This window comes from Epinephelus lanceolatus, chromosome 19, assembly GCF_041903045.1.
Source record: "Epinephelus lanceolatus isolate andai-2023 chromosome 19, ASM4190304v1, whole genome shotgun sequence".
Taxonomy (NCBI): Eukaryota; Metazoa; Chordata; class Actinopteri; order Perciformes; family Serranidae; genus Epinephelus; species Epinephelus lanceolatus.
The window spans coordinates 5,443,178-5,456,631 of record NC_135752.1 but is presented as its reverse complement, the minus strand read 5'-3'; the positions used below and the strand labels follow the sequence as shown (position 1 = coordinate 5,456,631).

At 40.8% G+C, this 13,454-nt stretch overlaps 1 protein-coding gene across 2 annotated transcripts in view; it reads right to left on the bottom strand.

The window, feature by feature from the left end:
* The window catches only part of dcp2 (decapping mRNA 2), a 65,681-nt gene extending 52,852 nt beyond the window's left edge, over nucleotides 1-12,829 (bottom strand). The window contains exon 1 of one of the 2 annotated variants that reach the window (XM_033646992.2): nucleotides 12,565-12,829. In XM_033646992.2, the coding sequence (XP_033502883.1) occupies nucleotides 12,565-12,653 (89 nt within the window). In that variant the 5' untranslated portion in view covers nucleotides 12,654-12,829. The remainder of the gene's footprint in view (nucleotides 1-12,564) is intronic. The other variant, XM_033646991.2, reaches the window with a different exon arrangement.
* Nucleotides 12,830-13,454: the final 625 nt, after the last annotated feature.

The window sequence follows — 13,454 nt, the reverse complement described above, 5'->3', positions numbered from 1 at the left end:
ACAGCATTGCAGGAGTTACATGAACAATTCTGCTACAAATTATCAACACTGATCATCAATGAAAAACTAACCACTTTAAATGCCAAAAGTCACACATAAAACAAAAAAACACTAACTCATCGAGGCAGTGGTAGACAAGCAGCTCCTGTGTTCTGTGATGATAAATCACTATTTTTCTCAATGGAGTCTGGCTTTGAAGAAAGAGATGTCATGGCTTCAGTTCCCTGTTGGAAATTGCTGTCTGACAGGCAGTGAAAATACTCCCAATATAGTGTACACTTAAAGTGATAATGATTGTTTTAGGTAGAACTTTTTTGAATGGCTAAAATTTGTTTTATTGCCAACCACCTCCACATCAGTACATTGCTTAGCTACTGTGTTGGACTCCTTTTTTTCTTTAATAAACCCTTTATTTTTTTAACACCTGTGAATAACATACATATTTACAGAACAAAATTATTTACAAAACAAAGAAGAGAGACATTATGACACAAACAACACAAAACAAACTTAAGCTGTCAAATTGGTACTGGGAGGATGAAGTGAGTAAGTGAAACAGTATAAAGTGAAATCAGCTCTGAATGAACTGCAGAAACGGAGACCAGGAGTTATGGAATCAGGTCAGGTTGTCTTTTAGAGTTGCTGTGAGCTTTTCTAAGTTTGCGTGGTCCGTCAACAGATTGGACCATTGGTTTATTGATAATTACCTTTTGTCTTTCCAGTTGAGTAATTAAATGTTTTTTTAAGATGATGTGGGATTGTGAGAGAGGAGAGATCACCTAGAAGAGCGATGGAGGGGGAGACAGGGATGCTGAGGTTGAGGATCTTGGACTACAATGACCTCCGAACAAAACCATTCAACAGGTGTGCAGAGAATGCATGGAAGTGGTTGTCTATTGCAGAGGGACAGTGTGTGCAGGTGTTGTTATCAGTGAAGCCCATTAGGTGCATTTTGTTGGTGGTGATATGAACTCTGTGTGGGACCTTATATTGAATTAGCTGAGTTATTGAGTTGGGTGACCTTAGCTCCCTTTCCACCAACATTTTCAGGAACTTCTATTTCCAGGAATTTATTTACCTGGGTAAAAAAAATTCCTAATCTGTGTGGTTTGCGTTTCCACCGCACCTCAAAGTTCCGTTATTTATTCAAATCAGACTGATGACGTAGATGATTCACAGAGCGCCCTATATTTAGCTCCGCCAGCTTATTGGTTGGTAACATGGTAACATTAGTGCTGGTAGAGAGAGGAGGGACTGTTTGTCTCAGCCAGCAGCTAAGTTTAAAATTATTTTAAGAAAAGTGTCAAACAAAGTTAGTCTACATACAGACAGCTGTCATTTTAGCTTATTAGTAACAATTCGCTCTAAGTTAGACTAACGTGCTGTCCTTGTGTAAGACATAACGCTAGTTCGGTGGATGAGACTGGATATTGAATATCACTGTCTACATGTTTACATGTTCATGCTTGCAGAACACATGTATTGATAAGGTATTGGCTCCTTACTCGCTAAGGTTTAATGTCACTTACAGTAACAAGTGTAGCTGCGGTCAACTCAAGTCATTTTCAAGTTATCTTCACTTCGTTTCCACTGCGGCCGCTCGGCTGTTCACCGATTACCGTGTCATGTAGGCATGTGTGTGTGGATGTGTGTGTATGTGAAGGAGTTCAGCGCCGGCACAGAAGAACTGATACCATTAGCGCTTATTAATACTATGGTCTTTGATAATTTAGCCACGGGGCTAATTTAGTACCGGGTTTCGGTACCCCTCCTTAATCAAAACACAAATGAAGTGAAGCTTGTAGAAATTAAAGTTTGCAGTGGCTGCCCGTGCCAGAATGTGCGGAATGCTGCAAGTGTGTGTTCCACCAATTAGCGTTCTTCAGCAAACAGCCCCTCCCCTCAAGAATTCTGGGTAATCTGAAAAGTCGTACCCCCCTACTAGGTACTTTTTTCTGGAAAATTTCAGGGTTGAGGGAAAGTTTTTTCCCTGGGTAATTTTGGTGGAAACACGCCGAGATTTTTCAAAATCCCGGGTAAATGATAAAAGTTCCTGCGGTGGAAAAGGGGCTATTGCGAATGTATTGTTACCCATGATATGCCAGTTATTGTCTGATTGGTGTATATTCAAGTCAGATGCCCATTTGTCTGTTGGGATTAAACAGTATTGTCATGATGGGAGAAGGGTTTGTAAATCTGTGATAGTAGTTTTCTGGGTTGAAAAGTACATAATTGTGATAATAACTGGGGAGTTGTCAAAGTTGTGGATATCAATTTTCTGTCTTATGGTCTCTTTTAACAGTGTGTACTGGTAGCGACAGTAGCGGGGTAGGTTTTATGTCTGATGGTTGATGGAGTAGCCAGAAACCTTACTGAAGCTGTTAATCAGATTATGGACAGACGGTAGCGAGGATGAGAGATTTGTTAACTGTAACAAAATATCATCCACATATAGACTTATTCTATGATGGTGAGTATTAGTTTTAATGCTGTCACTCTGGTGTATTGTTGAGACGAGTGGTTCTATGAAGAGTGTGAAGAGTAGTGGTGATAGTGGGCATCCTTGTCTAGTACCTCTGAATAAGTTGAATGATTTTGATATTTTTCCATTGGTGATTACAGATGCTGAGGGTGTGTTATATAGAATCTTGATCCAGTTGGTGAAGTATGGGCCAAAGCCAAAGTGATTGAGGGAGGTGAAGAGAAAAGGCCAGCCTACCCTGTCAAACGCCTTTTCTGCGACTAAAGTTAGGATGATGACCAGATGTAGAATCTCAGTTTCTGTTTTTGTCCAGATGAAGTATGTTGAATAACCTTAGCATGTTTTCTGAGGAAAGTTTCCCTCTGATGAAACCAGTTTGATGCAGGTGCACAAGTGATGGGATTACAGATTCCAGTCTTAATGCCAAAGCTTTGCTTATAATTTTAACGTCAGTGTTTATTAATGATATGGGGCAGTTGTTGCAGCATGGTGTGGGGTCTTTGTTTGGTTTTGGGATGAGTGTGATCAAGGCCGTATTCACATGGTGGGGAATTTTAAAACTATGGAGGATTTCAGAGATTAATTTGAAGAATAATGGTGAAAGAAGAGGCCAGACATGCTTGTAAAATTCTACTGGGTAACCATCTAAACCAGGGGACTTGTTGTTGGGCATGGGTAGTAGTGCTTTCTTAAGTTCATGCAGGGTGAGTGATTTATCCAGAGTCTCCACTTGGGTTGTGTTGAGTTTTGGAAGGGAGACATTCCTGAGAAAAGCACTGGCTTTGATAGATGTGGTATCATGGTCAGGGGTGTATAGTTTGGAGTAGTAATGTCTGAATGTGTCATTTATTGCAGTGAGATCTGGTGTGGTGTTTCCAGAGTTGTCCTGCGATGTGATGTTGGATTTTTCAGTTTGTTGTTTCAATTGTTTAGCCAGGAATTTACCAGTTTTATAACCAAATTCAAAAGGTTGTTGAAGGAGACTAAGGAGACTGTATTCTATTTTTTTATTAAGAAGTTCATTAAGTTCGTGTTTGGTTTTGAGTAGTTCTTTGCTGATTGTGTCTGGAGGCATTTGAGAGGCTAGACTGTCCAATCTCTTCACCTCCTGCTGTAGAAAGTGTTCTCTTGCTTTTTCCTTCTTACCTCTTAAAACTGATTTTGATGATTCCCAGAGAGTGGCTGTGGTTATGTCAGGTGTGCTATTGGTTTCTAGAAAGGATGCCCATTCTTGTTCGAAATATTTGATTAAATCTGTGTCTTTAAAGCCTCAGTGTGTAAAAATGGTGAGTAACAGTGACATCAGCGGTCAAATTCTAGATTGCAGGGCTCACTCGCTCACCCCTCCCCTCGGGTAAGTGACGGTGGCCTCGTAGGACAGAAAGCCTTGCGCAGACAGAGATGGCATCATCCACAAGTTTTTCAAGTTTTTAAGGAGTAGGCCTATCTAGCGATGAGGTGAATATTTATTTAGGAATCTAAACCATGTTACAATATTGTAGCGACCCTGCAGTAAATGTTCTGTTATAATGTCAGTGTTCTGTGAGTTAATGGCACGTTTGGGATTGAATGAGTATAGGTAGGGGGGCGAGGGTGCGAGTGTGACGGGGATGAGAGCTGTGTGAGTGCGGGTGCTGGTGTGTGTAGGAGCGAGCTGGGGGAGAGAGCAGGAGTGCACAGTTGGAGTTATAGCTAAGTTCTTGTTTGTTGGTTGTTTTGGCGTAGTTATGGCCAACAGTAACCTGTACTGTTCAGTAATAAACGGTGGTTTGCCAAATAACTGCATCATCCTTTCCACACGTCCTGGTGGGCACTACAATATGTTATAGCTTACCAGTGAGATATAGGTTATCTGTGAGATATAACGTTATGTTAGGAGTGTTTTATTTCGAATTGTTTTGGTAACACAAGCAAACATTAGCACAGTAATGCTAAAATAACACGTTTTATGTGATAGTCACGGCACAGTGCGGCAAATATAGGTTGGTACGATTATAATATATGTGTCTCCAGAGTGTTCTTCCACATGATTTTTTTCCACCTGGAATAAGCAACGCCGATATTCACTCGCGTTTTGTCCCGTCCTCGCTTATCTGATCTTTTTCTTTTATTTGGTGGCGTGGTTTCCCTCCTACGGGGCAAAACATATGTGTGGTCCTCCATTTAAAGTTCGACATAATCATAAAAGTACAAAGCAGGTTCACGCAGAAGCGCCCCGGATTGAGCTTCAACTTCTCTGTCTCCACTGACGGCAAGTTCTAGGTAAACATGAAAGGCGAAGTGCGTACATCCCTTTCGGCCACTGTATTCAAAGCTGGCGACGCAAGAAGGCAGCCTCCAGCATACTGCGCCCTGCCTGTGTATATATAGAGAAATCATTCTAAGCCTATGAGAAAGCTTCCATTTGTATGTGAATTGCATTACACTTTAGTAAATATATATTTATAAAAGCAATAGTTGATATTTGCTAATAAACAACCACGTAAATTACACATTGTAACTTTAAGGAGTGCAGTATTAAAGCACCATCTGGGAGGGAGGTGTGAGTGGATTCCTGGATTCCTGTTAGTAACCTGAAGGTGATAGGAGCATGGTCTGAAATAATGATACTGTGGATATTGGATTCTATTGCTCTATGTGTAAGAGAGTTGTTGATCAGAAAATAGTCAATGCGGGAGTATGTTTTGTGGTATGGTGAGTAATACGAATATTCTCTTTTGTTCGGATTGTGTATTCTCCAATATATCCGTCAGTCCACAATCTGACATGTATTGTTTAGTTGTAGATGAGGAGTGAAAGGGTTTATGGGAGGCTGAAACAGAGGAGCCGTCAAGATCTGGGTTTAGTACAGTGTTGAAATCACCTCAGAGAATAAAATGGGAGCTGGGAAAATTAGCTAATTCTGAAAAAAAGTCAATGAAAGAAGGTGGGAAAGTCAGTGTTGGGGCCGTAGATACTACCTATTGTTATATTGTCTTTTTCAATGTTGCCGTTGATGATAATAAATCGTCCTTTCAGATCAGTCACAGTTGATTTATGAGAATGTGGTGTAATTTTGTTGATCAGAATGGAAGCAACTCATTTTTTGTAATTTTAAGTTGAATGGTAGATCAGGCCAATCAAACCGGCTCTGAGTTTCTGAGACTCTGCCTCTGTGAGATGGGTTTCTTGTAATAAACAGATGTCCAATTTAAGTTTGTGTAAATAGTTAAGTATTTTGGTCCTTTTTGCAGGTGAGCTAATTCCTCTTATATTCCATGATAATATATTTAGTGTCACTGACAGTGTTACTGATATTGACATTGAGAAGAAGGTTCTGCTACATCCATTAAATTAATGAGCACACATATAACATACAAAACAGTAAAAACATGAAACCAAAGTGTGTGTGTGTGTGTGTGTGTGTGTGTGTGTTGAGTGGGGGGTAGGGAAACACAACAAAGAGAGAAAGAGAGAACAAAACAAAAAACAGCAACCCATACAGGCGGCGTGTCCTACTGTGAGGACAACTGATGGACAAGATTGATGTTCCATTTTATCCCTACACTATCTTCAGTTTGGAGTTATTGTGATGGACTGGAAAATGATAAAAAAGCAAAACAGAACACAGCCAGATACTGATTCGGTACATGAGTAATGAAATAAATATGAATATGGAAGTAAGAATATACACCCACCTATCTAAGTCATGCCGACATATGCACATGCACACACACCAATCACTCTTACACGAGACATACATTTTTACACATACGTTTATACATGCAACCGTACACCAGAGGGTGACACAGGGGTGGATTTTCAGTCCTGTCCCATCTCACTCCACAAAAAAATAATCCCATCCCGTCCCAATCCCATGATAAAGAAAAAAAAAAATCCTGTCCCATCCCAATCCCACAAGAATGACTCCTGTCCCATCCCGCTCCCGTGTTGTTTCAGTTACAGTAAAGAAATACAGTACATGGATCACACAATGCTTGCCTTAGTTGAATATAAACCCAAATATCACATCTAATGTTGTGTTTTGATGTTTATTGCCTAATTTTTACATTCACTCCACCTTGAAGCTGTTCAGAATGATAAACACATTTGATTTCTGATGTGGTCAGACAACACGTCATAAGAACCAGTTCTGAGAGAGAAAAATGTAGTTAAAGTATTGCAGTAAAAGTAGTGTTTGGTTCCTCTGACTGATATTACTATATATGACATCATTAGATTATTAATACTGAAGCATCAGTGTTAGAGCAGCATCTTACTGTTGTAGCTGCTGGAGGTGGAGCTAGTTTCAACTACTTTATAAAAACTTGACTATTGTTGTTATGATTAGGCCTGTCACGATAACAAATTTTGCTGGGCGATTAAGTGCATCAGAAATTATTGCAATAAGCACTAATATTGCCTAATGTTGTGCTTTTAAGACCATTTTTATTATTGTTGTAATTTTGCTGTTTTTAGACCATTTTACCAGACCTCGGTAAAATTTTGAACCGTTCGGTCCGCCCTGCATGGATCAATACGCCCTCATGGACCGCAGGTTTTCAGTTTCGCAATTAATTTTGCATTGATGCTTTACAGGCCACTGTGTGTGTGTGTGTGCCTATCCACAGGCTGAGTCCATGGATGCATAAAGAGAACGGCCGAGTCAGCCTGCTGCACAAAAGCCCTCCCCGCCAATCACCGTTGTGGCTCCGCCCACTCACCCCCTCACCCTGTTCTAACAGGAGCCGGGGAAAGTGATGCTTGCCTCACACAGAAAATAAGCGGAAAAAACAAACACAGAGAGAGACATGGCAAAGGTAAGCGGAGGAGTTGAGAGACAGAAGTTTGAAGAAGCACCGGCTTCATACAAATCTCCGGTGTGGGATCATTTCGGTTTCACTGTTGAATAAAACGACTAGGGAGTGAAAACAGTTAACAGAAATTTCACTGTCTGCAAACGTTGCTTGAAACATGTCCAGTGTTTCCCCAACCATTATATAAGGGGGGCGCCCCGCCCCGTACCTTGTCCTTTTTATTAAACAATCTAAATAGCCTTATGTCATTTATTTTATCTACACAACGACATGTCATTTCTGTCTCTACATGGTCCCGTTTACAATCCTCCTCTGCTCTCTGTATCTCGCACGGCAGAGTTCGGCCCTGATGCGCATGCGCACGCACACACACGCACACACGAGCAGACAAGAGCGCTGCCCGGGTGGCATTTTCCTGGCAGACAATTATAACCGAGCTAGTCTATGGAGCGGCGCCTGTGTTGCGTTCAGGCGTTGTCACACAAATAACAAATTCCAGCACTTGCATAGGCTGTAGCACGACACAGCAGCATGTCAAGTGCAAAGTCAAGCAAAATAAAGAGGTGTTGTTCTCTTTACGCACAAAACACGTACCGAAACCGAACCGAAACTGTGGCCCAAAAACCGAGGTACAGACCGTACCGTGGGCTACCTGTACCGTTGCAGCCCTAATACGTACATACAGTACAGGCCAAAAGTTTGGACACACCTTCTCATTCAATGCGTTTTCTTTATTTTCATGACTATTTACATTGTAGATTCTCACTGAAGGCATCAAAACTATGAATGAACACATGTGGAGTTATGTACTTAACAAAAAAAGGTGAAATAACTGAAAACATGTTTTATATTCTAGTTTCTTCAAAATAGCCACCCTTTGCTCTGATTACTGCTTTGCACACTCTTGGCATTCTCTCCATGAGCTTCAAGAGGTAGTCACCTGAAATGGTTTCCACTTCACAGGTGTGCCTCATCAGGGTTAATTAGTGGAATTTCTTGCTTTATCAATGGGGTTGGGACCATCAGTTGTGTTGTGCAGAAGTCAGGTTAATACACAGCCGACAGCCCTATTGGACAACTGTTAAAATTCATATTATGGCAAGAACCAATCAGCTAACTAAAGAAAAACGAGTGGCCATCATTACTTTAAGAAATGAAGGTCAGTCAGTCCGGAAAATTGCAAAAACTTTAAATGTGTCCCCAAGTGGAGTCGCAAAAACCATCAAGCGCTACAACGAAACTGGCACACATGAGGACCGACCCAGGAAAGGAAGACCAAGAGTCACCTCTGCTTCTGAGGATAAGTTCATCCGAGTCACCAGCCTCGCAAGTTAACAGCAGCTCAGATCAGAGACCAGATGAATGCCACACAGAGTTCTAGCAGCAGACCCATCTCTAAAACAACTGTTAAGAGGAGACTGCGCGAATCAGGCCTTCATGGTCAAATAGCTGCTAGGAAACCACTGCTAAGGAGAGGCAACAAGCAGAAGAGATTTGTTTGGGCCAAGAAACACAAGGAATGGACATTAGACCAGTGGAAATCTGTGCTTTGGTCTGATGAGTCCAAATTTGAGATCTTTGGTTCCAACCGCCGTGTCTTTGCGAGACGCAGAAAAGGTGAACGGATGGATTCCACATGCCTGGTTCCCACTGTGAAGCATGGAGGAGGAGGTGTGATGGTGTGGGGGTGTTTTGCTGGTGACACTGTTGGGGATTTATTCAAAATTGAAGGCACACTGAACCAGCATGGCTACCACAGCATCCTGCAGCGACATGCCATCCCATCCGGTTTGCGTTTAGTTGGACGATCATTTATTTTTCAACAGGACAATGACCCCAAACACACCTCCAGGCTGTGTAAGGGCTATTTGACCAAGAACGAGAGTGATGGAGTGCTGCGGCAGATGACCTGGCCTCCACAGTCACCGGACCTGAACCCAATCGAGATGGTTTGGGGTGAGCTGGACCGCAGAGTGAAGGCAAAGGGGCCAACAAGTGCTAAACACCTCTGGGAACTCCTTCAAGACTGTTGGAAAACCATTTCAGGTGACTACCTCTTGAAGCTCATGGAGAGAATGCCAAGAGTGTGCAAAGCAGTAATCAGAGCAAAGGGTGGCTATTTTGAAGAAACTAGAATGTAAAACATGTTTTCAGTTATTTCACCTTTTTTTGTTAAGTACATAACTCCACATGTGTTCATTCATAGTTTTGATGCCTTCAGTGAGAATCTACAATGTAAATAGTCATGAAAATAAAGAAAACGCATTGAATGAGAAGGTGTGTCCAAACTTTTGGCCTGTACTGTAAATGTAACCGATTAGCATCATAATACTTTAGCTGATAACTCAATATACTTTATTTTTTACAAAACACCCAGTGTTTCGGTAGTGACTGCACTGTTTCGGTAGTGACAGTCCTGTTTCGGTAGTGACCATTATTCTGTTTTTAAGGTTGCATCATATTTCCTCAAATGTATGCCTTATGGTGGGAATTACAAATTCAAAGACAAATGTTTTGTGGTCAATAAAACAATTTAATTTTTGAGAGAGCAGAGCAGAGTAGAGAAGAGTGGAGAAGAGTAGAGTAGAGCTGAGTATAGTAGAATAGAGCAAAGTAGAGCAGAGTATAGTAGAGTAGAGCAGAGTAGAGTAAAGTACAGCAGAGTAGAGCAGAGTAGAGTATAGAGTAGAGCAGAGTAGAGTAGAGCAGAGTAGAATAGAGTAGGGTAGAGAAGAGTAGATTATAGAGTAGACCAGAGTAGAGTAGAGTAGAGTAGAGCAGAGCAAAGCAAAGAATAGTAGAGTAGAGCAGAGTAGAGAAGAGTATAGTAGAGCAGAGTACAGTAGAGTAGAGTACAGCACAGTAGAGTAGAGCAGAGCATAGTAGAGCAGAGAATAGTAGAGTAGAGCAGAGCAGAGCATAGTAGAGTAGAGCAGAGTAGAGAAGAGTATAGTAGAGCAGAGTATAGTAGAGTAGAGCAAAGCAGAGCAGAGTGAAGCAGAGCAGAGCATAGTAGAGTAGAGCAGAGCAAAGTAGAGCAGAGTAGAACAGAGCAGAGCAGAGTAGAGCAGAATAGAGTAGAGCAAAGTAGAGTAGAGCAGAGTATAGTAGAGTAGAGCAGAGTAGAGTAGAATACAGTTGAGCAGAGTAGAACAGAGCAGAGTAGAGCAAAGTAGAGCAAAGTAGTGCAGAGTAGAACAGAGTATAGAGTATAGCAGAGCAGAGTAGAGTAGAGCAAAGTAGAGCAGAATATAGTAGAGTAGACCAGAGTAGAGCAGAGCAGAATAGAGTAGAGCAGAGTATAGTAGAGTAGAGCAGAATAGAGTAGAGTAGAGCATAGTAGAGTAGAGAAGAGTATAGTAGAGCAGAGTAGAGTAGAGTAGAGTAGTGCAAAGTAGAGCAGAGTAGAACAGAGTTGAGTATAGTATAGTAGAGCAGAGTAGAACAGAGAAGAGTAGATTATAGTATAGTAGAGTAGAGCAGAGTAGAGCAAAGTAGAGTATAGTAGAGCAGAACAGAGCAGAGTAGAGCAGAAGAGAGTAAAGCAGAGTAGAGTAGACCAGGGTAGAGTAGAGTAGTGCAGAGCAGAGCAGAGCAGAGCAGAGAAGAGCAGAATAGAGTAAAGCGGAGTAGAGTAGAGAAGAGTAGAGTATAGAGTAAAGCAGAGTAGAGTAGAGAAGAGTAGAGTATAGAGTAAAGCAGAGTAGAGTAGACCAGGGTAGAGTAGAGAAGAGTATAGAGTAAAGCAGAGTAGAGTAGACCAGGGTAGAGTAGAGCAGAGTAGAGCAGAGAAGAGCAAGACTTTGGACCACAAAATTATGGGGTTTAACTACTGACCATTCCATTTTGCCACTACCGAAATGATCATGTCACTACCGAAACTTTACCATAGGTTTCGGTAGTGACTGTTTCGGTAGTGACAATCCTAGCTATTTTTCAGGATAACTAAAGAATGCTAGCAGTCACATGGCTAACAAGCACATGTCTGAAGAGTTGTTCACACAGAAAAACATAATATTTTGCATAAACCCCCAAATTTTTACATAATTAAAGAGAATGTGTGTTCGGTAGTGACGGTTTTAAAAGTTACACACTGATTTTCAGACTTTGAAAGACATTTATTTAAAAAATGATGGGAGTCAGCGACTTACCATGCAGCCATCTGGGACGGGGGTGCAGTACTACCCCCCGTCTCAGAAATTCAGGGGTGTGGCTAAAATCCAGACTCAACCAGTGCATTAAAACTCTTGTGTTTCGGTAGTGACATGAAAACAAGGGACACTATTTTTTAGTATAGTTTCTTAATTTAAAAATAAATCGTTCAACTTCTGTTTAAAGTTAATCACAAAGATGTTTTAAATTACACTTTTGAAAAAAATATGAAAAATGTTTTAAGTGTTATTTAAATGAATTGAATTTTAGAGGTCAGGGTTGGGGACAGCTACTTCCCAATAGAAAGTACCCTATAAATGGTGATTTTGTATATATTTAGCTTATCACTTTTTAATTTAATGTCCTGGTCATAACATAATCTTTGTAAATATCTATGTCTGAATACTCAATTATATCATTTTTGTTGTTTTTTTGTTAAGGGACAGCACTTTGCACAAAATCGGTAGAATGCCCCATATATATATATATATATATATATATAAATATATATATATATATATATATATATATAAATACATATATATAAATTGCGATGTCAATTTTTCCCAATATCGTGCAGCCCTAATATATATGCATACATATCCATATATATCCATAAATATATATTGGACTCTGCCTGCTTCTGTGTGCCAACTGACATCTACTGTTGGCAATATATTGACTATGTATGAGTACTTCATACAACAACAACAAAAATCAGAACTATCCCTTTAATCCCTTTACTATTTGTTGTTTGTATAAATGAGTATTAGCTAGTACTTCAGGTGCTGCTGACTTTATGCTGTATGTAGCTGGACAGCGTGCTTGTTCCCTGTATAACCATAAAGACTGGTTAAAATTACACTGCTGGCTGATGCTTGCCCTTTACATCAGTCTGCTGTGGAGTCTGTGGGGAGACATTTCATACATTTGCGGCTAGTATGGAAGCATCATGCAACAAACACGGTTCAACATCAGCTAAGCTAACAACTACAAACACTTGACGAAGAGTGTTTGCTTAACGCTGACTCAAAATTCCTTAACGTCACATTTTTTCTGATGGTATTTAAAAGCGTACTGACCAGACAAACGACCATGGTTCGTAAAAAAAAGGTCGGTAAAGCGCCAAGATACCTGCAAAGGTCGTCCAGCACGCCGGAGGGAATCTCCACTCTTTTTGTTTCCATGTTGGTAGAAAACATCCCGACTCTGTCTGTGAGCATGCAGCTGCAGAAGCCATAAGAAGGGGAAACTACATCCGCATTTACAGCTCAGAGGGTTCCAGCTTCATATCAGCTACAGAAAAGTAGCTAACATAAAATGTGTCCCCTGCTCTTCCACTGTGAACTACACAGAGTCAGGGCACAGGCGACCGAGGGACTCTGTCGTTTATGCAGCGTTCAAGACACATAGGACAGTAGAGTTGAGATGGGAAAAACTTCGACGATAATGCCTTGTGACCGCTCTCACCACCAACACGAGTGCATGATTAGAGTTGGTCAAGTGAGCAAATAAAGTTATTAGTGTGAGGATTCTTTACATTGACAAAATAATATATCCATTCAATTAAAGTTAAATTAACATACACTGAACGACGGACGCGGGCTGATATGAGGCTTTTTCAGTTTTCAGGCACCTCCATATGATTATGTCAAATATATTGGTGATTTCAGAAAAATCTGAGTTTTGTTAATCGTCGAAATTACGACTTGGATGTTGACATGAACGCATTTTACAAGTCTGAAGCTCGATAACTGCGATGTGACTTGAACGCGGCATCAGATAACAACCGGAAGTCAGTCATCCAATCAAAAACTAAAATGACGGCCAAAGTTAACCAGGCGAAATACTATTGATTCATCTTTATGTCTGTCAATTGACAGTCGAGAGATACTTAGCACGTTTGTTTGAGACGTGTGTGACAGTTCACGACATAGGGTGCGTCATAGACATATATACATAGGCCCAATTCCAATCTGGCCCCTAAAGACTCAAGCCCTGAACCCTCACTGACTTAACTGACG